Genomic DNA, 23978 nt, shown 5'->3' on the forward strand with positions numbered 1-23978 from the left:
GACGCATACACCATTTCTCATCCGCCCTCCCCGAGAGGCTGAGGACCAGGACGGGCGCAGCAGCCCTCTGCGGTTTGCAGGTGGGCCTGGTGGAGGGCGGGGGACCCACCTGACACCTTGACCTCCCTGCGCTCAGCAGGTGGTGGGCATCTGGACCCTGGTTTACACCTTTAAGAATCTGCTGTGTGACCTGGGCAGGTCGCTTCATCTGTTGGAGCTACTGTTTCTTTGGATAGGAGGCCATCCCAACACCCTGGGTTGCGGAGATTCAGCGAGGAGGCCCTGGGGACCGCAAGAGGCTCATTGCCCTGACTACCGACCCCCACCCGCCATGGAGGCCCCCCTCCTATTCCCACTGCTCCTAACTGCTGCCATCGTCCCCACCACACTGTTGGCTTCCCTGGAGGGCCCTTGGCACCCTGGGGCGAGGAATGTCCTCCGTCGGGCTTTGTGCTGGGCTGGGGCCTCTGCTGGCTGCCCTCCCGTCACTCTGCTGTTGTCTTCTCATCCTGGGAGGAGGGGGTCTGTGCCCACGTGGGTCCCTGGCTGGACCCCTGGCTCCTTCCTAGTGACAGGCCAGGGGCCCCTTGGAGCTTGTGTCCTGGGCCTGTCCCACCTTGGCTGCTTGGCCCTCCTCTGGAGCTGCTGGGCTGGCTCTGGCCCAGGCCATCTGGGGAGGCCCCAGGTCCTCTGTCGTGCAGGACAGGGTCCCTCCCCTTCTTGGTGCGTCTGAAGTCCATGCCTAGGTGTCCCAAGACTGGGCTTGGGCCCCAACCCTGTGTCCCACGCATTGTCTTTTTTTTTTTTTTAACTGTTTTTTAGTTGTAGATGGACCCACACTGTCTTTGTTTGTTTTTATGTGGTGCTGAGGATTGAACCCAGTGCTTCACACATGCAAGGCAAGCACTTTGCCACTGAGCCCCAGCCACAGCCCCCATGTACTGTCTTGGAGTGGCTTTTGGCCTGCTTTGAGTGCCTGGCCTGCCTTGTGACTTGGGGATCCCCAAATCATTGTGGGACCTACTGGTGCTTGTGGAACCATTGACTTAGCGGCATTGGGTGCCCAGAGGTGCTCCTGGGCCCTGTTGACTTTGAATTGCTGGGCCCAGCTGTGAGGCGGTCTGCTCACCTCCCAGGGGTGCGGTGCCTGTCTGCTGTCAGTGGGCTGCAGCGTGGGGAGCCCGTGTATCCTCAGCTGATCTGGGGAGGCATGCATGCCTGGGGCTCTGTGCCCCTCTGGTCCCCAGAAGCACATGGGGGACAATCCAGCCTCTCTGGCTGATCTCCCTGAGTCCCGGTGGCCTGGTCCTCACCCGTCCTCCCTTGAGGGGCTTCTTGGGCTTCGGCCACGTCCTGAGCCTTGCTCCCTTCACCCAATCGGGGGCTTATGCACCTGCCCATGGGAGCCGGAGGCCCGCCCTGCTGGCACCTGCCCCAGGCTCAGGCCCTGCTTCTGCCACCACAGAGCAGCTTCCGACGACACCGAGTGCTGGTGATCAGCCGTGTCTGCTGGCTGCCTGCCCAGTCTTGTCACAGCCTCGCAGGTGTGAGGGCAGGCGGGTCTGGTGACTGTTGGGTCCCTGGTGCCACCTGAAACCAAGATGTTGTCCCTCGGTGGCAGTGACCAGACACCAGCCAGGCTCCTTCCCCGACGCACTGGCCAAATCCTCAGGGCTGGGCAGCGGGTGAGGATAGGCAGGAGGGGAGCAGTTCCCAGAGCCTGGAGGGACGCCCCACAGGTGCACCTGCAGGTCAGGCTGAGGCTACTGCCATCCAGTGGTGTGGCAGGACAAGGCTTTTGTCCCACCGCCCACACCCCTCCCCCAGAAGTCCATCTCTTTTAAAGACAACAGCAAAAGGCTGGGGTGGGGGGCTGGCCCCCTCGTCTGAGTCCCATCCCTCAGCACAGTGTGAGTGCCCCGGGCCCTTCTCAGCCCTGAGTCCCCAGGGCCACCACCTGCTGGGCCCACCTCCCCTACACCCTGCTAGCAGCCCCACCGTCTTGGGTGCCCTGGGATGGTCCTTCCTGCCCTGGTCTGAGCGGCTGGTGTCTGCCACAGTTCTGGCAGATCCTCGGTCCTGATGTGTCCCAGAGCAGAGCCCACACCTTCCCCTGCTGGTGGGTTCTATGACTGGCTCGTAGGCACAGGACAGGGGCCAGCACCCACTGACAGCCCCTTACGCAGCTGGGTGCTGCGGCCTCCAGCCTTCGTCCCCTCTGCCCAGGTCAGCGGTGCTCTGGCTGGCACGGCAGGTGGGGGCAGCTCTGTCCAGTAGTGGCATATGGCAGATACCGAGTGCTGCCTGGCTGGCCCTCCCAAGCCCTGTGGGTCATGGCAGGCGTCGACTCTAGCCTTGTGTTGCCATGCGGCTGTCCCTGCTCTGCCAGGGACCGGGGATTCCAGAGGGTCACTTACTCAGGCAAGCTGGTGTCTCACCTGCTCTGGCCCCTGTGCGCCCGCGGGAGCCGCAGCCCTCCTCCCCGCAGGCCCCAGTGCTGCCTGGCTCCTGGGGCCGCCCTCCTGTTCCACGGGGTGCTCTTCAGGTGCAGGAGGCCATCTGGAGCATGGTCTGGCCCTGCTCCTCCCCACTCGTCCCGTGCCACGTCTGGCAGGTGGTGCCCTGCAGGTCCCCAGGTGCTCTGGGCGCCGCTGAGTCTCCGGGGCTGGGCAGCTGATGAGGATGGGCAGGTGGGGAGCAGTTCCCAGAGTCTGGGAGGGACGCCCAGCAGGAGCCCCCACAGCAGGCCGCCGGCCCAGGGGGCAGGAAGGTCTGGGGGAGTGTTGGTGACTGCCCAGATGTAGTGTGGTGACCCTAGAGGAGCAGCCTGGGGCACAGGAAAGCTGCCAGGAGGACTCTGCCCAGAAGCTGCTCAGCGGTCACCCAGAGACCAAAGAGACCTGACAGGAAGCACTGCTGGCCCTTGGTTTCTCCACTGGTTGAAAGCAGGGCCTGGGACAAGGGCTGGGCAGGGACTCAGGTGGCTCTGTCCAGCGTCCCTCCGTTGCCTCACAGCACGGGGACGAGGTGTAAACCACAGGCACGCCCGCCAAGCCACCTGATGTCCTGACCCTGCCAAGCTCTGGGCTGCCCTGGCCGTGCGAGGAGGCAGCCCAGCAGGACGTTCCAAGAGCCCTCGTTGGGGGGTTCTGGTGCACTTTGCTCTCTGCTGCTCTCCGTCACTCCTAGGTGGGGCGGCCGCATGCAGAGCGGGGTCCAGTCTGGGTTCACAGGGCCGCGTGGAGCTTCAGCTCTGGCCCCCGCCCCCGCCCCCGCCCTCGGGCTCGCCGTCACTGGCTGAGCCTGACCAGGCCGAGACCTGCCCTCCGCACTCCTGGGGTGCCCCCAGTCACCCCGCCGCCTGGCCCGAGGTTCCTTTGTCAGGAGGTGTGGTGCCGCGGTCGGGGCCTGGCCAGGCAAGCTGGTGTCCGTGAGAGGCGGCAGGCGCTGCTGCAGCTCCGCAGCCCCGGCCCATCCTCACGGGCTCCCGGGCTGGCTCTGGGGTCTCAGCTGTTAATTACGTGTGTCGTCGGGCTCGGCGCTAATCTGCGAGGTCAGACAGCAGAGGTGACACGACGCGCTCTGCCTCTTGTCATCTGCAATCCGGCTCAGTTTCATTGACTAACTCCTGGCTGAATGCTGCCAGTTAATTACAGTGGTGGCGAACCCTCCTGCTCCAGCCGCGCAGTGAGAACGCGGGCCGGGCGCCGGAGCGGCCTTGCTAATTGGCAGCGCGTTGTCGGGCATCGATCGCTGCTGCTCACGGTGGTGCGCAGGGGCCTCCCGCCTCGGAGGGGATCAGGCCGCTAATTGTTGATGGCCTCCCCTTGTCCAGCCTCAGATCGGCCCCTGCCCGCCCTCCCATCTCCTTCCTGGCACTTAGAGGCCGGCCGCCTGAGAGGTGGGGGCGCAGAGCGGGCCCGGGCCAGCAGCTCGAGTCGGCCTCCTTGGGCAGCAGCTGCTGTGCGGTCTTCTTTCTAGAGCGAGGGCACAGAGGGGTCTGTGAGGCTCCTGGGGGCTCGGAAGTGGCTGCTTCACCTGCCCCTGGCCGTGGGTGCGTGAGCTCCACCCTGGCCTGTTGGTGGCTCTTGGTCTGTTGGTTTTGTTTCCTTCTGGCTCTGGAGCATGGACACCCATGTTCCCTCCATGGGGGGAGAGTGTGTGCAGACAGGGGCCAGGGCTTGGGCCGGGTGCGCCGCAGGCCTTGGGCAGATGTGGCGCTGTTCCTACTAGCTGCCGGGTGGGCTGAGTTCAGGGGGGTCCCCTGATAAGGAGCCTATGACAGCCTGTGCCGTGAAGCATCACTCTGCCACAGGTGAGGAGCTGGTGTAAGCCATGGCACGCTGCGCGGCACAGTCGCCAGGCACTGGGGCCCGTGCGTTCGAGGGATTCCATTTGCAGGAGGTGCAGGCAGAGGGGCCGCTGCGGGGGCGGGGCGGGGGCGTTGCTGGCGGTGCAGGCTTTCTCTGGGGTGAAGGGGCATTCTCAAGTTGGTGACCACAAGAACGTGGGGCCGGTGTGGCTCCAGGTGTGGGTGTCACCCCTCCACAAAGGTGCAGGCCTGGAGATTTCCAAGGAAACACCACTTTTATTTTTGGAGAAAAAAGTCTGTGAGTTTTGTTTTGTTTTTTTTCCCCAAAAGCTTAAAAATGAACTTTTCAAATCAATCCAACGTGTACAGACAGACGTCCCTTGCTCAGTCTGACCGGGGCCTGCCATGGGTGTTCTGTCCCAGTACCCAGGGCCACGTGGTCACGTCGAAGCTAGTGAACGTCTCAGGTGTGGCTCAGTTGGCCGGGCGCCCTGGCGTGTTGGGTGGGGCCGGCAGCGCTGGCCAGCACACTCTGAGGCTGCAGAGGGGCACTCTCTCCGGCGTCGGGTGAGGGTTCAGGATGCCGAGCCTTCCCTGGACTCGGGCCAGCGTTTCTCTTCATGGGGTTGGTCAGGGGACGGCAGCCAGCTGGCCCTCCAAGAACCTTGGGATATTGCCAGGCCTGGCTGCGTCAGCCCTGTGCCTGCTTCCTTGCTGTCCCTGGAAGCCACTTCCCCAGGTGGGTCTGACCAACCAAACCGGCTTGTCTCCAGCCATAACTCTCTGCCCTGGAAAGGACACCAGGGGAGACACTTGGCTCTGGAGCTTCTGGCAAGCTCTGAGCCTCTGAGGTGTCAAGTGTGGGTCTGCACCTCAGCCTGCCCTGCCCAAGTTGGGGTTTGGCCAACTTAAGTGTGCAGAATTCTTGGGGTGTAGGCAGTGGCTTCCAGGTCTGTCTGGAGAATTGGGGGTTGGTTTGTGCCTCAGGCAGCGGCCCTCGGGCCTCACTGCCACCTTGACCAGGGCTGGCTGGGTGGGAGCCTGTTCAGGCTCCCGGAGCACAGTGTGCTGCTTGGCAGCTCTGGGCTGTGGCCTGCAGGGCTATGGGGACAGCTGTGGCTGCCCTGCACAGTTGTGCAAGATACACACAAGCCTAGGGAGCCCTGTTAAAGAGACCAGGGCCACATTCCTGCAGAAGATGTTAGGACTGTGCTGAGGGAGCAGGGTGCCTCCTGGGGGGGCAGGGGTGCCTCCTGGGTCTGCATTGCTACTCTACCCCTTGCTCAAGTAAGGTTCTGTCCCGATGTAAAAGCCCCTGGGACCTCTGCCTCCTGGTCACACTGCTGAGGCCATCCTCCTCGCCTTCTGCCTGACCTCTGCCTCGACACTGAGGGACGGGGGCTTCTCTCTGGGGTGCAGGGAATGTTCTGGAAATGGATGGTAGTGTTTCTGCAGCGTGGTGAACATCCGACCCACCAGCTTTGGGCTCTAAGATGGTGACTTACCTCGGGGTTAAGTTTAAAGATGAACATCTGCTGGTGACCTGCAAGCCTCAAGCCTCCTGGACACTGGTGTTGGCCTCCTGGGCCACCCAGTCCAGGTCCCAGCCCCCAAGGACACGCAGGCCCTTGCAAGAGTTGCTGGTGGGCTCGCTGCAGCTCTGCTCAGGCCACGTGCACAGCCCTCCTCTCCTGGAGCCAGGACAGCTGGTTGTGGGACAGGGCTCCCCTGGTAGGGTGGGGGTGGCACTAGAGCACAGCATGCTTTGGGTTTTGCTGTCCCAGCCCGTGGGGCAAAGGGACCATGGCTGAGCCACTGACCAGATCTGGCGTCTCTGCCCCCTCCTGTGTATGGGTGTGGGAGGCTTCCTGGAGTGGCGGTGGTGCAGGGTGGGCCTGGCCCCGCTCAGCTGCTGTGTTCCTTCCACAGGGTCATCGCTGAGCAGTGAGTCGTCACCTGTGTCCTCTCCAGCCACCAACCATAGCTCCCCTGCCAGCACACCCAAGCGTGTGCCCATGGGTCCCATCATCGTCCCCCCTGGGGGCCACAGTGTCCCCAGCACACCTCCGGTGGTGACCATCGCCCCAACCAAGACTGTCAACGGGGTCTGGAGGAGCGACAGCCGTCCGGTGAGTGGCGTCTGAGCAGGGCAGGTGCCTCCCCAGGGAGAGGACTTCCTTGGCTTCTGCTGGCTCCAGACTCTTAGGTGGGGTCAGAGCTGGCACCTCACCCTGAGCCCCGTCTCCTCTGCAGGGGCCTGACAGCAGCACCCTTGTGCAGGGGGGCCTGAGGGCTGAGTGACCCTTGTGTCACCTGCTCAGGTAGCCAGGACAGAGCACCTCACCTCAGGCTAGGCAGCGTAAATGTGGTTTGCTCCCCACCATGCTGGAGAATAGTGCCCGAGGTGGGGCTGTGGGCAGGGCCTGTCCCTCTTGAGACCTCTCCTTGGCTTGCACATTGCATCTTCTGCCCGAGTCCTGGTCCCTTCTTGGGCGCTCTCCAGTCATTGGACCAGGCACACCTTAGTGGTGTGCACAGTGTGGCCTCCTGGGCCCCATCTCCGCGTGCAGCCACGCCCCAGGTGCTGGTCAGGATTGGGGGCTGCTCAGCACTTGACCTGGCTCAGACCTGGAATTGAAATAGGAAGAGCTGGCTACAGCCCACCAGGCAGGAAGTCCCGCGGTTTCCGCGCCTGTCTTTACATTGGAAGCCCCCAGAGGAGGCCTTTTCCTGACATGGGGGCTCCTTTTGTGCCTGCAGCCCCTCACCCATCTCACTGGTGACTGCCTGTGCCAGGGAGCCCAGGAGCCCAGGGCCAGGCTCTGCCACGCACCCTGGTGCTGGGCCTGGAGGGGCCCTTCCTAATTAAGAGCCGTCTCGTTGGCAGCAGGATCTGAATTTTCTGCTATGTTCCCGGAGGGGTGGCCCTGCTTGGAAACGCTAATTAACGCTTGGAAACCTCTCCCCTGCGCCCACTCCCTGTCTCTCCCCTGCGCCCCCTCCCTGTCTCCCCTGCTGGGCAGGGTGGGGGTTGGGCTCAGCAGCTTGGTCATCACCTTTGCTGCTCTCGAGGCAGGACAGGAGCCAGCCTCAGGCCACAGACCACCCTGCTCCAGGGTGGAGACCCCCAAGGATTCCAGCAGGAGTCTTGCACCCCCCTAGGAATAGTTAGCCCAGGCAGGACTCCCATCCTGACGTGGCCTCTGCTGACCTTGGCTTCTTGGCCTGGAGCCTCACTTGCCCCTGGAGCCCTGTCTGTGTGGCTTCACTCCCCACCAAGTGCAGCTTGGAAAGGGAGGACAGGAGGGCCTGCTGCCATGACCCGAGGGGCCTCGGGGCCACCTGAGAGGGCCAGTCCTGGTGAAGGGAGTTGAGTTTTCCTCTGGACTTCTCGCCACACACTCCTCCCCTGGGGGTCAGAGCCTTGACCTTGCGGGGAGGCAGGAGACCAAGACACAGGTGCTATTCCTCCCTGCTGGTGACTATGGCTCTTGCTCCCACCCAAGAGCAGCCTCCCAGGGACACCTGTGCCCAGCTGCAGACCAGAGCCCTTACCCCAACCCAGGGTGCCTGTGAATGCCCCCACACATCGCAGGGGCTCAGTGGCATTGCCACATGCCTCCTGCCCAGAGCAGGCTCTCCCGAGGAGAGTCCCTACTGCCTCAGAATCGCTCAGTGATCCTGGGGAGGGGACCACGAGAGAGCTGTGCTCCAGCAGTTCACCACGCGGCAACTGGTGAGCCCCTGATGCGGAGGGAGGAGGGGAGGGAGGAGGCGCCAGATGAGCAGGTGACGTGCGCTCACCAGCAGCACAAAGGCCCAGTGGAGAGCCTAATCCTGTGGGAGAGGCCTGCCTCCCTCCGTGTGGCCACAGTTGGTGTGCTGGCCCTTTCTTCCCAGGGGTTGCCACTGTCCCCGGGAATGCAAGCTGCAGAAGGAGAGGTGGGTGAGGGATGGTCTGTTCTGCAGCCAGCAGGGCCTTCCCGCCTGCCTGCTGTGGGGCCTCCCTAATCACCAGGGGGGCTCCCCTCCCTGCCTGCCACCTCTTCGTGCAGCTGCGCCCACAGCCGTTGCCCAGGAGTAACGAGCTGCCCTGCAGGTGCACCCTGACCATCTGCAGCAACACACACACACACACACACACACACACACACACACACACACACGGGCCACCACCATGGAGTTGTTGGGGGCCACCCAGGGCCCGCCTTGCTCAGGATGAAGGTGCTGCCTTGTCACCCGCTCTTCACCCAGTGAGGCCCAGCCCGCTGACCCAGTTCTCAGGTGCCTGGTGCAGGCTTGGCTGGGCTCCAGGCAGAAGGCAGCCGCAGGCACGTGGGTCTAGCTGCGGAGCCCCCTGCCCTCTGAGTACGGCCCTCCCTCGGTTTATCCTCAGCCAGGGAGGTGCCATCTGGCCCAGCTGCCTTCAAGCAAGGCTTTGTCCCTGGCTAAGGGGAGAAGGGGGCTGGTGGGGGCTGTCCTGACTGAAGTTCTAGGGACTGTACCCTGGTCCCAGAGGTCTCTGAGGCTGTGGCATCCGGTTTGGCCCATCCTAGGTCTTAGGCACAGGGGTGTCTCCATCCTTTCCCCCACCCAGGACCCATTGCACCCTGGTCCTTTGCGGGGAGGAGAGAGAGGTGCAGGGAGCCCCACTCGGGAAGTGGCCTGAGGACGTTGGTGCAAGGGGCCAGTGAGGGGCAGGGCGCAAGCTGTGAGGCCCAGCCCAAGTTCATGCCTTACCTGCATCCTGTCCACCTCTGTGGCCAACCACGCTACACCAGGCTGGGCTGACTGGCATGTCACAGTGGGGGAATTGAGGCACAGCAGTCAGGGACTAGACAGGAGCCATTTCCTAAGACCAGGTGGGAGCCCACCCTGCTGTAACTCGGGCAGCTGGAGGATCCTGCGGCTGGCACGGGACAGCCGAGTGTGTCCCACCCTGGAGACCTGCATGAATGCCCCTTCTGGGAGGGCAGGTCAGAGGTCACGAACGTGCAGGAGCCCTGCAGGGAGCCGAGGGCCTGCCGGGCACAGAGAAAGGAGCAGATGTTGCTACTCATTAAAAATTCCAATCAGCGACCTGTCTCCTTCAATTAGTTGTCACTGACTGTCCTGTGGAGAGCGCGTGCTGGGAAGGTAGAGGGCAGGAGGGGCCTCCCTGTCTGTGCAGGGGCTGGCTGGGCTGTGGTGCGCCGTGCCAGCCTGGCCTCTGGACAGAGGAGAGTGGCACCGGGAGGGGCAGGCTGGTCAGGCTCCAGGGCAGGTGACAGGCTCAGCACCTGTTCCTGCTGGTGCAGCAAGGAGCCAGTCGCAGGACCCTGACCCCCACTTCCCGTTGCTGTGGCTCAGAGTGGCAGAGCTGACGCCTGCCCAGGGAGCATGTCCGCTGTCAGCCTGGTTTGCTGGCCAGGAGTTGTGCGGGTGTGAAGCAAGGGCCTTCGGGGGGGGGGGGTGCCAGTGGTAACAGATGACAAGGACAGGCAGGACCTCTCATGGGCTGGATGCTATTATGGGGGGCAGTTCATGTAGAACCCCTTCTTTGTCTGGGGGACCAGGTCGGGGAGCAGGCCCTGGAGCTACCACCTCCTCTCATTTCATGACTGGGTGAGCCCCTCCCTCTGTTTGCCACCAGGGCCACTTGGGTGCAGGCTCTCTTCCTGAGGTGCTGAGCCTGTGGTGCCAAGGCCACAGTGAGGAGTGACCCCGGCACACCATGTGCTGCTTTTCTGGTAGTAAAGCTCTTGGAAAGGAAGTTTCTAGAACACAAGCTGAACCTGGGGCATTTCCACAGTCTGAAGAAGCCCAGGCATGGCCAGAGCTGGCTCTGCTGGCCATATGCCCTGGGGCCTTGACGCAGGCTCCCTGGTACTGACCCTGGCTCTGTCCTGCAGGACGCCACCTCAAGGAGCAGCAGCAGTGGTCGGGAGCGCCTCATTGTGGAGCCGCCACTGCCCCAGGAGAAGGCGGGGGGGCCCGCCATCCCCTCCCACTTGCTCAGCACACCCTACCCCTTTGGCCTCTCCCCAAGCTCTGTTGTGCAGGACTCCCGCTTCCCACCACTCAAGTAAGTGCTGGGGCCATGGGAAGGGCTGGGGAGGGCAGTGTCTCTGGGTCCCTGAGGCGGGCTTTGGCTGGCCGTGCTTGGGCCGCCTGGAGCCTGCACCAGCTGAGGCTAAGCCTGAGCCGCCAGATGGTCGCTGGCCTCTGTGGCTGGCCCTGCCCCAGGAGCAGGCCCCATCTGTGCCTGTGTCCATTCCACACCGAGACTGTTAACTCGCTCCAGCCCTGCTGCGAGCTGTCCTGGGGCCGGAGTCCCTCCAGACTGGGGGTTGTAGCCATACCCACTGGTGAGGACCTTAAGGGACCTGCAGGCCTGTGTCATACTGCTGAGAGGCAGGACTGTGCCCAGAGCAGGGGTGATGGGCATCTGTGCCCTGCCCTCCCTGCCAAGCTGCTGCCTGAGGTGGGGAGCCCAACACTTCCCAGCTGGAAGGCCTCCTTCACCTGTCTGCTTGCCTGCCTGCTGTCCCTACAGCCTCCAGCGGCCCGTGCACCATGTGGTGCCGCCCAGCACTGTGACCGAGGACTACCTGAGAAGCTTCCGGCCCTACCACACTGCTGAGGATCTGCGCATGTCCTCCCTACCCCCTCTTAGCCTGGACCCAGCCGCTGCCTACTACCACCCCAGCTACCTGGCCCCGCACCCTTTCCCCCACCCGGCCTTCAGGTGAGCCACCCCCGCCTAGGCTCCGGCACTGACTGCTCTGTTCTCTGCAGAGTGCATCCTGGTGGGAGGTGTCTCTTGGGCCCTGGGACCATGCTCCCAAGGAAAGCCTGGGGCAGCCCCTATGTCCTTCCCCAGGTCCCAGCCAACTCCTAACTACCATCGGGCATTTCCTTCTGGAGGGAGGCCCCGTGGCCTAGGCAGCTACTCCCTGGTCTTTGTGCTCTGGGCAGTAGCCACAGTAGCTGGTAGCTGTGAGTGTGGTGTGTGCAGGGTGCCTTTGCAAGTGACAGGCCCTGGAGAAAGCCAGGTAGCATTCTTGTTCAGGATGGCAACCCCCTGAACCTGGCTTGATAGGTGTCATCAGAAGTGGACAGCCCTTAAGACATGGCCTGCACCTATGACTAGTTTGCCACATGGAACATGCCTAGACAGGTGGACGTACCTAGCCAAGCAGCACCTGTTGACTGGGACTTTGTACCTGCTAGGTACGCTTGCCTTTCCTGTGAGTGACAGTAGCCCCCCCGCCCCGCCCCCGTCCCTTCTTTTCATGCAGGATGGACGACTCCTATTGCCTGTCGGCCCTGAGGTCCCCGTTCTACCCCATCCCCGCCCCCAGTTCCCTGCCCCCGCTGCACCCATCGGCTGTGCACCTGCACCTCTCTGGGGTCCGCTACCCGCCCGAGCTTGCCCACTCGTCCCTGGCAGCGCTGCACTCGGAGCGAATGTCCAGCCTTAGTGCGGAGAGGTGAGCTTTGTCCTGGGCTGCGGGCGGGGGGTCCGCTGAGTCCTGGACAGCAGGGGAGGGGCGCACAGGCTGGAGTCTGGTGGACTCCTGGCCTTTGGTGAGGAGTTCCTTCACCTGCTCAGTGGGGTGGCCACGGGCTTCAGGGCCTTTGGGGGTCTCTCGTGGAACTCTGGACTCTGAGGTTCTTCTGGCCCCGATGAGAGAAGAGGCGGCTCTCCCTGTTGCTGCTCCGAGTCCTGGGAGTCCTGTGTGGCTGCCCCGGGTCGTGCTCTCCGGGGTCCCCGAGCCCTCTCTGCCTGCCCCACAGGCTACAGATGGACGAGGAGCTGCGGCGGGAGAGAGAGCGGGAGCGAGAGCGAGAGGCTGACCGGGAGCGGGAGAAGGAGCGCGAGCGTGAACGCGAGAAGGAGCGCGAGCGGGAGAAGGAGCTGGAGCGCGAGCGGGAGAAGGAGCGGGAGCGGGAGCTGGAGCGCCAGCGGGAGCAGCGGGAGCAGCGGGCGCGGGAGAAGGAGCTGCTGACGGCCAAGGCGCTGGAGCCGGCCTTCCTGCCTGTGGCTGAGCTGCACGGGCTCCGGGGCCACACGGCCGAAGAGCGAGTCAAGCCCTCGGAGCAGCTGACCCCCACGCGCGCAGGTGCCCGGGCCGTCAGCAGGAGGGAGGGACCGAGGGTCAGCGGCACACCTGGCACTGCAGGGAAGAGCCAGTTTCCAGGGCACAGACTGGTCTCCAGCCACGGGGCCGTGCTGCTGAGCCGAGTCTGGAGGTGCGGGGTGGCACCCAGGACAGGAGAGGTAGATGGGCAGCCCCGAGAGCGTGGAAGTGACGAGCCCCAGCCTTGGGTTGAACGTGATTTATCTCATTGAAAGTTGTTACTTTTTTTAATTAAACAGCTTTTAGTAATGGCTCTGCCTGCGCCGGTACCAGTGCGCTGGCCGGCCACCGAGCGTGCTGCTCTCGGGACAAGATGTGCCTCCGGAGAGCTCCCGTGAGGGGGTGGGAAGAGTCCCTTGAAAGGCAGTGAGAAGGGCTGGGGGCAGCGGGACCCTGCGGTGACGGCGTTTCTCCCCACAGAGAAGCTGAAGGACATGGGCTTGCAGGCGCCCCAGCCTGTGCAGCACCCCTTGCACCCAGTACCCACCCCACACCACACCGTGCCCAGCCTCATCTCCAACCACGGCATCTTCTCTCTGCCGGGGAGCAGTGCTGCCACGGCCCTGCTGATCCAGCGCACCAACGAGGAGGAGAAGTGGCTGGCACGGCAGCGGCGGCTACGGCAGGAAAAGGAAGACAGGCAGTCACAGGTGTCCGAGTTCCGGCAGCAGGTGCTGGAGCAGCACCTGGACATGGGCCGGCCCCCGGTGCCCACAGAGGCGGAGCACCGGCCCGACAGCACCAGGTGGGACAGCAGGTGGGGCAGGGCGGGCGTGGGGACCTCCGTGAGGGGGCACCTGGGGTTAGCCCAGCACCCTGCAGAGGTGCCTGCTTCTGCTGCTTCCAGGCCTCACCCCATTCCCTTTTCCGGCGAGGAAGTTGAGGGCACAGCCAGCTCAGGAGCACTGCGGGCAGAGCCACCCAGCCCAGGTCCAGCACCAGGCTCCCTCACATGCAGCCAGGGGCAGCCCTGGTACACCATTCATGGCTCTAGAAGATGGCAAGGGAGGAGCCTTATGTACCAAAATCCCTGTTTTCTCCACTTTCTTCTTCTTTTCAGCTTTCATTTTCCCCATGAGACGGGGACTGCCTTTAATTTTTGTTTAAGGAAAAGATGTGCTTTATTGCTTAAAATGAAAGAGAGATCCCTTATTTTTAAACCCTTTTAGAATTTCTTAGGAGACCTGTGCCTGTCATCAGGCCCCTACTGGCCTTGTAAGCTGGTCACCAGCGCCCCCTAGACCTCCCTGTCCCTACTTGCCTGGGCATCATGTCCCCATTCTGAAGAGCCAGGCCTTCTGTGCCTCCCAGGGACACAGCTTCTGTTCCCTTTCCTCAGCACAAGGAGGGTAGGCGGGAAGATCCTTGAGCATCTTGCAGCCCTCAGCAGCTGTGGTGCTGTCTGCGATAAGACACTGCGGTGTCTGCACTCGGCACCCTGCCGCTCCAGTCCCCACTCCCTCCCTCCCTCCCTGCTCTGTTGTTGAGCAGGGCAGCAAGGGGATTAGCTGGGCTAATCCGGGTGACTGGGAGGGCATTAGGCCTGGCCCCCTGTCTACCCAGCACAGCTGCAATGGGGTCCCCCCTGCTATAGACTGTCCCTCTGCATCAGCCCTGTCTGCTCAGGGAGCTGCCCTCTGACTTGCAGATCTGCCTCACACTGAGGCCCAAGAGTGTCCACCAGCCACATCCAGCCTCCCTGGCACTCGGGGCTCTCAGGGCCTGGTCTACATACGTGCTTCCCATTGGGGAGCCACTGGGGCACTGAGGCCCTCTTGTCTGGCTGTACTCGTGGCCCTATAGCATCATGAATTTGATGTTCTGACGGGGTTCTTGCGCTCCCAGCTGGAAAACCGTTCAGTGTTTGGCCCTGGTGTGTGAAATATTTATTCTAACGGTTTTATTGCTTTGCTGTTCTCCTGTGGATACGGTTTCTTGGTGGTGGTCTCCATGTCCACTGCTTGTGGGGTCACTACCGGGACTGTATAACGAGGGGCAGCCATGATGGCCCTGTTACACAGATCCCCAGCTGGGTGGGGAGGGAGGACTGAGACCCTGGCCTCTGCCCTTTTCTTCCCTGCAACCCTTGACCTAGACCAGTGGGCAGCATGGATTCAAACATCTTATGTGTCTTAAGAAAGCTTTGGAAGATAGGTACACATTCAAAATAGCCGTTCATGAAATGACTCATTTTAAATGCAGAGGGGAAACATTTAACCATGTGAAAAGCTTCTTGTCTTCAGGAAGGTCCTCTGCTTTAAGATCCCCACCACCCTCCTGCCCAGGTAGGAGCCACTGCAGTTCTGATGGGGACCACCAGGGGGCCGGGCAGCAGCTGGGCCCCCACCTCATGGGCATGGCTCCCTAGTTATTGTTCTGTCTCTAGGCTGGGCAGACAGACACGGCCCCTGCACAGAGGGCTGACCCACTCTCTGCTACCTGCCCATTGCTTGGAGGAGAAGCCCGAGGCAGGCCCACATCTCACTGAGGGATGAATTTGCCGATAAAGTGCAGGATGAGGCCCGTGTTCATGGGTGTTTGTACAGCAGGCGGGACCCTGGGCCTGAGCCTCCATGTCCCCTCAAGGCAGGTCTGTACACGCCTGCCCCAGTTTTCAGAGTGGAGGACTTGAAACCCCAGCCCTGGGATGTGGCACACAAGCGACATCTTTCTTCCTTTCCCTCCTACCCATTTCTCAAGGGAGCCCCACGGGGACCTTAGGGGCCAGTGGGCTGCGTGAGTGACTGATGGGTTCAACTGCTGTCTCCATAGGCCAGGACCAAACCGTCATGACCAGGGCAGCCGCGACCCTCCACAGCACTTTGGTGGGCCTCCACCTCTCATCTCCCCGAAGCCCCAGCACCACACCGTGCCCACGGCCCTCTGGAACCCAGTGTCCATGATGGACACTGCCTTGGAGACGCGGCGGGCTGAGAGCCACACTCTGCACAGCCACCCAGCTGCATTTGAGCCCAGCCGACAGGCTGCTGTGCCGCTGGTGAAGGTGGAGCGTGTCTACTGCCCAGAGAAGGCTGAGGAGCCCCGGAAGCGCGAGACTGCCCCCCTGGACAAGTACCAGCCTCCACCAAGGGAGGCAGGAAGCCTGGAGCCCCAGGCCTTCCCCCCAGGGCCTGGGCCCTTTCTTGCTGAGCTCGAGAAGTCCACGCAGACCATCCTGGGCCAGCAGCGAGCCTCCCTCCCCCAGGCAGCCTCCTTCGGGGAGCTCAGTGGGCCTTTGAAGCCTGGCTCACCTTACCGGCATCCAACACCCAGGGGCCCTGACCCTTCCTACATCTATGACGAGTTCCTACAGCAGCGCCGGAGGCTGGTCAGCAAGCTGGATCTGGAGGAGCGCCGGCGGCGGGAGGCGCAGGAAAAAGGTGCAGCCCCTAGGACCCAGCCTGCTTGAGAATTGGAATTTAGCAGAATGAGGGCTCCTAGTGCCAGCTCTCTCCGCTCCCGGTGCAGGAGTGTTAATAGGCTTCAGGTGGCAAATTTGTAGACCTTTATACAGCATCTGATACCTCCACTGGGGAGACAGGCCCAGGACCCCCCCACCCCCTATCTTGCCATGGTGCACACTGTCCCAAATGGGTAAATTGAAGCCTGCGTGTAGGATGGTGCTGCAGACGCACAGGATTGATCAGTGGTGTGTGGAGACTGATGAAGTAGTGTTAAATATTAATAGTGCAGCATTAACAGGGGAAGAAGCTGGTGACAGGCCAGACCTGGGCCCAGCAGGGCTCTAAGTACAGGGTTGGTGTCAATTGTAGACAGGTGGCCAGAGAGTGCGGAGCACAGCTGGCGCTGCCCCGGCCAGGCCAAGAGCTGGGCACTTCCTAACTGTTCCGCTGGTACAGGAAGCTCAGCTAGCAGCTCACTGAGCTGCCAGACAGCTGGGGAAAGCAGGGAAGAGGCCTGGCTGCGAGACTCTGGGACAGCCAGAGTGCAGCAGCGTCTTACTGGGTTGCTCGTCTAGGTTAGATTTGGGGCCCAACTGAAGTTTTTCTTCCCCACCCATCTTGTAAAAGAGAAGGCCAGCAACCCTGTGACCATGGAGTAGGGCTCTGCCTCCCAGTGGGGAGGCTGGGTGGTCACAGTAGGAGGGAGCACGTGTGCACCCTTGGCACCTGCCAGAGGGTATTGTCTGCCCAGTCACTTGGTCCCAGGCCAACTGGGCACCTGCTGTTCTTAGTGCAAGTGGCCAGTGGGGTGGGAAGGAACTGATTTTAGGGGTGTTCCAAGAGACCTGCAGGTGGCCTGGTGGCTGGTCTTTCCTTGACTGAGTGTAGCCTTCTGCCACCAGGGTACTACTACGACCTCGATGAGTCCTATGACGAGAGCGACGAGGAGGAGGTCAGAGCCCACCTCCGCTGCGTAGCCGAGCAGGCCCCCCTCAAACTGGACACGTCCTCCGAGGTAGTGGCCTCCTCACCTCTGGGGCATGCTCGGGGCTGGGCTCTTAGTCTTGAGTCCCCTATCCATCATCGCTGGCACCGAGTTGGCCACAGCAGATTGGAGGACCCCAGAGGGGGACCCCGGGACAGCGAGAGCAGACCACTGCAGTGGTTTCCAACTGATTTGTTTTCTTTTCCAATCCAGAAGCTAGAGTTTTTGCAACTTTTTGGCTTGACCACCCAACAGCAGAAGGAGGAACTGGTGGCCCAGAAGCGGAGGAAGCGGCGACGGATGCTGAGAGAGAGGAGCCCCTCACCCCCGGCAATTCAGAGTAAGCGGCAGACGCCTTCGCCGAGACTGGCACTGTCTACCCGCTATAGTCCCGACGAGATGAACAACAGTCCCAACTTCGAGGAGAAGAGGAAGTTCCTGACCATCTTCAACCTGACCCACATCAGTGCCGAGAAGAGGAAAGGTACGGCCTCACGCCCGCGTGGGTGGGCAGATGGGGCTCCCAGGGGGCATGTGCTTCTGAAGCAGGCCCACCAAGGCTGCTCCCCACTTGAGCCCGTTTCTTCTGGTTGCATCCTGCATGGACATGAAGTCCTAATGGTCCTCCTGCATGTGCAGCCTATCTGGAGCTGACGCTGCCCTGGCACCTCTCCATCCTCTAGAGCCTGAGAAGGCACAGCACTTCAGGGACTCCACCTGGGAGTGTGGGAGATGCTGCCCTCCATTCATCAGGCACTCTGGGCTTGCAGACTGCAGGCTCTTCCTTTGGGTGGGCCGCTAAGATCTTCTGGGCTTTGTGTTCTGATGGCAGGAGGCCTGGCGAGGGAGGTAGAGGGATGGCCTATAGCCACCAGGTACAGCCAACACATGCCGAGCAGACAGCTTGCCCTGAAAGATGCTTCCAGATGGGTCTGGCCATGTTGGGAAAGACCCTCTGGGCTCAAAGCCATCGTGCAGGAGAGACGGTGTGCTGCAGCACTTCCTTAGCTCTTCCGCTTCCTCGGCTTGCCTGACACACTAGCCTGGTGCTAAGAAAGTCAAGGGAAAGCAAAGAGGGCCTCAGGGTCCCGTTATTTGCCTCAGCATGTTCCTTTCCAGAGATGTAGCAGTTTGTTCCCATTGTAACAGCAGGTCGCACTCTGCTTTCTCTTTAAGGGTTAGTGACAGGTTGATTGCCAACACAAATCCCTGGAAACATGTCTAGTTTTGTTTGCAAAAACCATCTTTTCACCTGGCTGAATTTCTAGAGAAAGCATCAGCACCGCGGCCCCTTCGGTTTCACAGCTGGCAGGAAGTGCCGCTGAAACAGGACCTGTGGGGTGGAACTTGTTGGGGTCTGCATTCCTTTTCAGGAAATGGCTGTGATTCTGGGGTGGCGCTGAAGCACCAGACATATACCGGAAGGGGCACTGTGCCCCAGAGTGTCTCCTTTCACAGGGGCCATCTCCTTGTCTCTTAAAGAGTGCCACAGCGGTCTGGAGCACATCTGAGACGTGCGGTGGGAGCCCAGGAACCTGGCCCGCGTGTAGACAGAGGCTCCGTCTCATGGCACTCGCTCTCAGTTCTTCTTAGTTTGAGGGGCTCGTCCTGCCAATCACAGTCGGGCTAGACTCCCACCTTCCTTCCCGCTCGGAGGACGGCTGCCTCGGTAACCTCGGGCTGCTTTTCTCACAGACAAAGAGAGGCTTGTTGAAATGCTCCATGCGGTGAAGCAGAGGGCACTGTCAGCAGCAGTGGCAGACTCGTTGACAAACTCTCCGAGGGACAGTCCTGCCGTCTCCTTGAGCGGTAAGGGAAGGACAGCCCCACCTACCACCAGCTGGAACTATGGGCTGCCCAGGGTCAGAGGTGACCCTCAGGTTGTCTTCGTCGTAGACCTGACCTGCTGGAGACAGCGCTTTTCTCCGCCTTCTCTCCGTCTCTCTTGTACAGTTCGTGTTTCGCACACAGTGTGCAGGTCTGCGGATACAGTATGAGTTCACAGGTGGGCACAGAGCCGAGGGAGGGTGCCTGCTGCCATAGAGCCACCTGGTGGTCATCGTGGGTGGGCCTGAGGCCTGAGCCTGTCTGCGCCCACCACGCCAGCACCTGCTCTCACCTCCTTCCTCAAGTCTGACTGTGCCTCTGTGCAGCGAAGGAAGCAGAAAGCCTCACAGTGCAGTCCTCTTAGCTCTGCTGCTCGGGTGCTCTTTCCATCCAGCTGGACTAAACCAACTCCCTACTTTTTCGGGACCAGAAGTGACTTGCTTCTTCCTTCCGATCTGTTTCTTCCCAGATGCTCTCTGGAGGCACTGTTCCCAGATGGACCTGCCTCTAAGCACTCCGTGTCTTCAGACCTTCCTTATCCGCGTACACAACAATTTTAATTCAGTGTCCCCAAGTCTTGGCTTTTTGCACTAGGTCTTTGTTGAACATAAGCTCCTAGAGACCAGGGTCTGCGTGCTAGACACTCGGCCGGTTAACTTGCAGCTCTTAACCTACCCTCATTTTCTGTCTCTCAAAGAACCAGCCACACAGCCAGCTTCTCTGGAGGTGGATAAGCCTATTGGGGTCGCTGCCTCCTTGTCCGACATCCCAAAGGCCGCGGAGACTGGGAGACTAGAACAGCTGCGGCCCCAAGAGCTATCGAGAGTCCAGGAGCCGGCTCCTACCAGCGGTGAGAAGGCCAGGCTGAGCGAGGCCCCTGGGGGCAAGAAGAACCTGAGCATGCTTCATTACATCCGGGGTGCTGCACCCAAGGACATTCCTGTGCCATTGTCCCACAGCATCAACGGGAAGAGCAAGCCGTGGGAGCCCTTCATGGCAGAAGAGTTTGCGCATCAGTTCCACGAGTCGGTGCTGCAGTCCACCCAGAAGGCCCTGCAGAAGCATAAAGGTAATGAGGCTGCCCGTCCCACTCTGCTCCCAGGACGAGTTAGCAGCTGCTTAATGTCTTTGCACACCAGCTGCTCAGCAGAGCCATGTGCGTGCACTCTCAAACTTCAGTGCCCATCAGGCACCTGGGGATCTCACCAGGCAGGGGTCTGGAGCAGGACCCAGGACTCCATTTCCAACATGCCCCCAGGCAAACCTAATGCAGCTGATCTGGGGACCACACTCCCAGGTCACAGAGCAGGTGATGCCGTGAGTAAGGGCACATGAGCTGCTGTGTCTTCCACAATAGCGTGGCCCCTCTGGTCCTTCCATGAGGCACCAGTGTGCCTGTGCTCATTCCCGAGACCCAGCAAGTGTGTAGTGACAGCACTGTTTTCCTGGTCCCATACTCCCACCTCCTTTTAAATTTAGTGGGAGTCACTGAAGGTCAGAGAACAGGGATTACTGCATGTAATTCACAGTTAATCAAAACTCGCCATTTTTAAAAATCCTCAACAGTGGGTGTGATGGTACAGGCCTGTGATCCCTGTGACTTGGGACCAGAGGGCCACAAGTGTGAGACCCTGTCTCAAAAAGTAAAAAGGGCTGGGGATGTGGCCCAATAGCAAAGTGCCCTCTTTGTTCAATTCCTAGCACCAAAAAGAAAAAAACAAAAAACTTCAACAAGCAACCATTGGGCATGAGAGGAATGTGAACGGCAGTAGCCAGTCACTGTTACGCCAGATCTTGTTTAGGTGTTTAGTGCTTCATGCCTTTAAAGCTGAACTAACAGACATCCAGCTCTGACACAGAGCTGGGTCTTCCACCCGAGTTCACACTGTCAGCAGAGATGAATCAGACCCCAGGAAGCAAGGAACTCTGGGTAGTGGGTTGTGCAGTGACTAAAAGACTCCCCAGGGCGAGGGGCCAGCTTAGTGGTAGCGCACGTGCCCAGCATGCATGAGACTCTGGATTCCATCCCCAGCACTGAAGGTTGGGGGAACAACTCCACAAAAATTAGGGAGTGTGTTACTGGATTTTTATCATGAATTTATTAGGAAGAACCATTTTTCAGGATAAATTTTTTTACAAGAGGCAGATGGGTCCCTACTCTTTAGGGTAGATTTTGAGATGGTTTTTACGAACTTTGAACCACCCTCCTGCTCCTTCCAGCCACGCCTTACACACTTCTATGTGGTCCTGGGATAGTTTTTCCTGCCTTGTTTATTCACCTGCTTCTTCATCCTGCCATGCCAGGCTATTGACTGTGCCAACACCCAGAGGCAGCAGGGCCATGTATGCCACAGGGGGTGCTGGTGCTGTGCCCCGGGACTGAAATGCTCACGCCCTTCAAGGGAGGAGGAGCTGCATTTACTGAGGGCTTAGAAATTCAAACTGATGGACTTGCCCAAGGTCACGCAGGAGTCCCATCTTTCTGTAAGGAGCCACCTTGGGCTTGCTTTATCTTTAATCTGCCTGCAGGCTGCGGTCCTACTCTGCACCAAAGGTAGGGCAAAGCCTCTGGAGACCCTTCCTTGAGATGCTGGTTTATCTTCCCCCAGGGAGTGTGGCTGTGCTGTCTGCAGAGCAGAACCACAAGATCGACACATCCGTCCACTACAACATTCCTGAGCTGCAGTCCTCCAGTCGGGTCCCCCTGCCCCAGCATAACGGGCAACAGGAGCTCCCAACTGGGAGGAGGGGCCCTTCCACACAGGAGATGGACCCAGACTCAGAGGAGGAGGATGACGGTGAGGATGACGGTGAAGAGGAGGAGGAGGAGGAGGCCCCCAGGCGCAAGTGGCAAGGGATCGAGGCGATTTTTGAAGCTTACCAGGAACATGTAGAAGGTACAGGCTCTGGGGCTCTGGGGGAGGAAGCCACAGCACCTATAGTCACAAAACTCCTGCCAGCTTCAGGGGCTGCTTTGGAGTCAGTGCTGGAGCTTTTTCTGGGTAACTAGATGCAGGTCCCAGAAGGTGAATTTCCTCAGGTTCCTGCCTCTGGCACTGGTAATTCCTCATGCCCAAAGCTGAGGCCATTCTCGCTGGGGCAGTTTGGGGTTTTGGGCATGGAGGCTATTGGGCTAGAACTCAGACCTTCAGGCACCTACCTGGTAGCTGAGCAGTGCCCCAGCCCCTGGGCACGGTGAATTACGAGAGCATTGGCTGTGTGTGGCACCTGTTACTTAGCATGACAGCTTAGACATGGGCCTTTCTCCTTGGGCTGTCACCTAGTGTGCCAAGTCCCAGTAGCCAACCTGGTCACCATGCCTGTGATTGTGTCCCTGAGAGGCATGATGGGACCCCTGAAAGGAGTGTGTCATGGATGATGGCTGTGTTTTGAGCTAACTCTACTCCGAGGTTCATTTCTCGATTCTGCCCAAGGCTTTCCAAGTCTGGCACAACCCAGGCCGCTTGGCCCTCAACTAGGAGCACACACTCCAGCCCTTCAGAGAGTCTGACCTGGGGTGGGGGTGGGGGGGGCCTCAGGCTCACAAATCCCAGACTAGGTCACTGCCATTGTGCTTACAGCACACCACTTCCTACCCGCCTCTTCCTCAGAATGTCCACAAAGACCTCATAGGGGAACAGTGGGAATGCTTGGGTATCCATCAGCCTGTGCCAGCATGGCTAGCAAATCTCAGGTACCACTGTTTGCCTCCTGCTGTTTATTGCCCAGTGTTGTAGATTGCTAATGTTAAGGTGGGATTGCAGGGGCTAGGGTGTGGCACACAGTTATACGGCTTGCCTAGCATGCATGAGGCCCTGGCTTTAACCTCCAGCACTGCTTAACTCATAAACAAGTCAAAAAAAGCACACTGCATTGACATGTTCCTATGATACCAACCTAGGAGGCTGAAACAGAAGTATCACAAGTTTGAGGCGAGCCAGGCACCTTAGTGAGACCCTGTCTCAAAATAACAAAATAGGGTTGGGGATTAACTTAGTGCTAGAGCACTTGCTTGGCATGCTGGAGGTCTTGGGTTCAGTCTCCACTAGTCATACAAAAAAAAAACAGTTATGACATATCAGTCATTTCCAATGCCTTGTTTGGAGTTCTTTCCCTAAATCAGGGCTGTGAGGATGCTCTTCTATGAGATGTTCTTGCGTATCTCAAGTGTTGCTTTCTCGTGCCTGGGATTCGCCTGTGTGTATGGAGGCAGATCTGTCTGGGTGTTTTAAGTTGGGCCCTAGCTTAGCACCTCTCTATCTGGAAAGACTTGTCCTGACTCTGAGCTTATTGCTCAGCTGGTTTCAGCCCTTCCTTGGCTCCCTCCCCTGAATTTTAGGATCATCTTGTTACATTATACCCCCCATCCCCAAAAAACATCCTGTCATGATTTTCAGTTGCATTGAATTTACAGATTTAGGGATAATTAGCATCTTGTTTATACAGCTATGGTTTAAAATGCCTATCCATGACCAGTTTTCTTTTATTGGATTTAGTTTTAGGTTCACTTAGTGAAAAAGCTAAGTCCTAGGTAGCAATCATAGATGAACAGACCTTTTGCAAATAATAAGTGGGGTTCTTTCCTTTTGAGTTTTCATATTTTCTTGTCAATGACTAGGACCTCTATTGCTAAGGCATTAGTAGACTCCTGTTGGTGAAACTTTAGAAGCATTCCATTTAAGTTTGCTGAGTTCATGATGTATGTTGTCAAGTTAATGTTTTCCATGTTATCCCACCCCCGATGTTGTACACTCCTTGAATTGGACTGCCAGTACTTAAAATTGTTCTAGCCTCTCTGAAATTGGGCAGCTTGCCTTTTAAAATCTGGCTTTTAAGATGCAGCTTTCAAAAACAAAAGACGTACTCTCCCCTACTGTCTTCCTAAACTGCCTTTTGATTCAAGGTCTTATTCTTATATCCTGTTGAATGATTGGACTTAATTTGTACAGTCAAAGGCAACAGGCACAATGGTCCCCAGGAGAGGCCTCGTCTACCTGCACTGGAGAGATGCTAGTTGCTGCTGGGCCAGGAAGACATGTGGTCCCTGCATGATGTTGCATTGCCACTTCTTGTCTTTGCAGAGCAAAACCTGGAGCGTCAGGTGTTACAGTCACAGTGCCGGCGGCTGGAGGCACAGCACTACAGCCTCAGTCTGGCAGCAGAGCAGCTCTCCCACAGCATGGCGGTGAGTGTGTGTGTTTGGGGGGTGGGAGTTGTTTTGAGACTTGAATAGGCCCTCAGAGGGGAAATCTCCTTAAAGAGGTCACAACTTGTCATTTCACGGGTAAATTCAGACATCAGTGAGTTAGCCAAGATTCATCAAAGAA

At 59.5% G+C, this 23978-nt stretch overlaps 1 protein-coding gene across 12 annotated transcripts in view; it reads left to right on the forward strand.

Annotated features, from left to right (window-relative positions):
- Gse1 (Gse1 coiled-coil protein) overlaps positions 1-23978 on the forward strand; it is a 303688-nt gene that overhangs the window by 275651 nt on the left and 4059 nt on the right. For 10 of the 12 annotated variants that reach the window (XM_071604611.1, XM_071604614.1, XM_071604618.1 and 7 more), the window contains 13 exons: positions 6242-6441; positions 10204-10376; positions 10848-11039; positions 11593-11784; positions 12092-12417; positions 12856-13180; positions 15208-15815; positions 16742-16854; positions 17038-17308; positions 18520-18633; positions 19349-19720; positions 21261-21548; positions 23733-23836. In XM_071604611.1, coding sequence (XP_071460712.1) covers positions 6242-6441; positions 10204-10376; positions 10848-11039; positions 11593-11784; positions 12092-12417; positions 12856-13180; positions 15208-15815; positions 16742-16854; positions 17038-17308; positions 18520-18633; positions 19349-19720; positions 21261-21548; positions 23733-23836 — 3278 coding nt within the window. The remainder of the gene's footprint in view (positions 1-6241; positions 6442-10203; positions 10377-10847; positions 11040-11592; positions 11785-12091; positions 12418-12855; positions 13181-15207; positions 15816-16741; positions 16855-17037; positions 17309-18519; positions 18634-19348; positions 19721-21260; positions 21549-23732; positions 23837-23978) is intronic. The other 2 variants (XM_071604612.1, XM_071604613.1) reach the window with 2 other exon arrangements.

Source organism: Marmota flaviventris, chromosome 18 (assembly GCF_047511675.1).
Source record: "Marmota flaviventris isolate mMarFla1 chromosome 18, mMarFla1.hap1, whole genome shotgun sequence".
Lineage (NCBI taxonomy): Eukaryota > Metazoa > Chordata > Mammalia > Rodentia > Sciuridae > Marmota > Marmota flaviventris.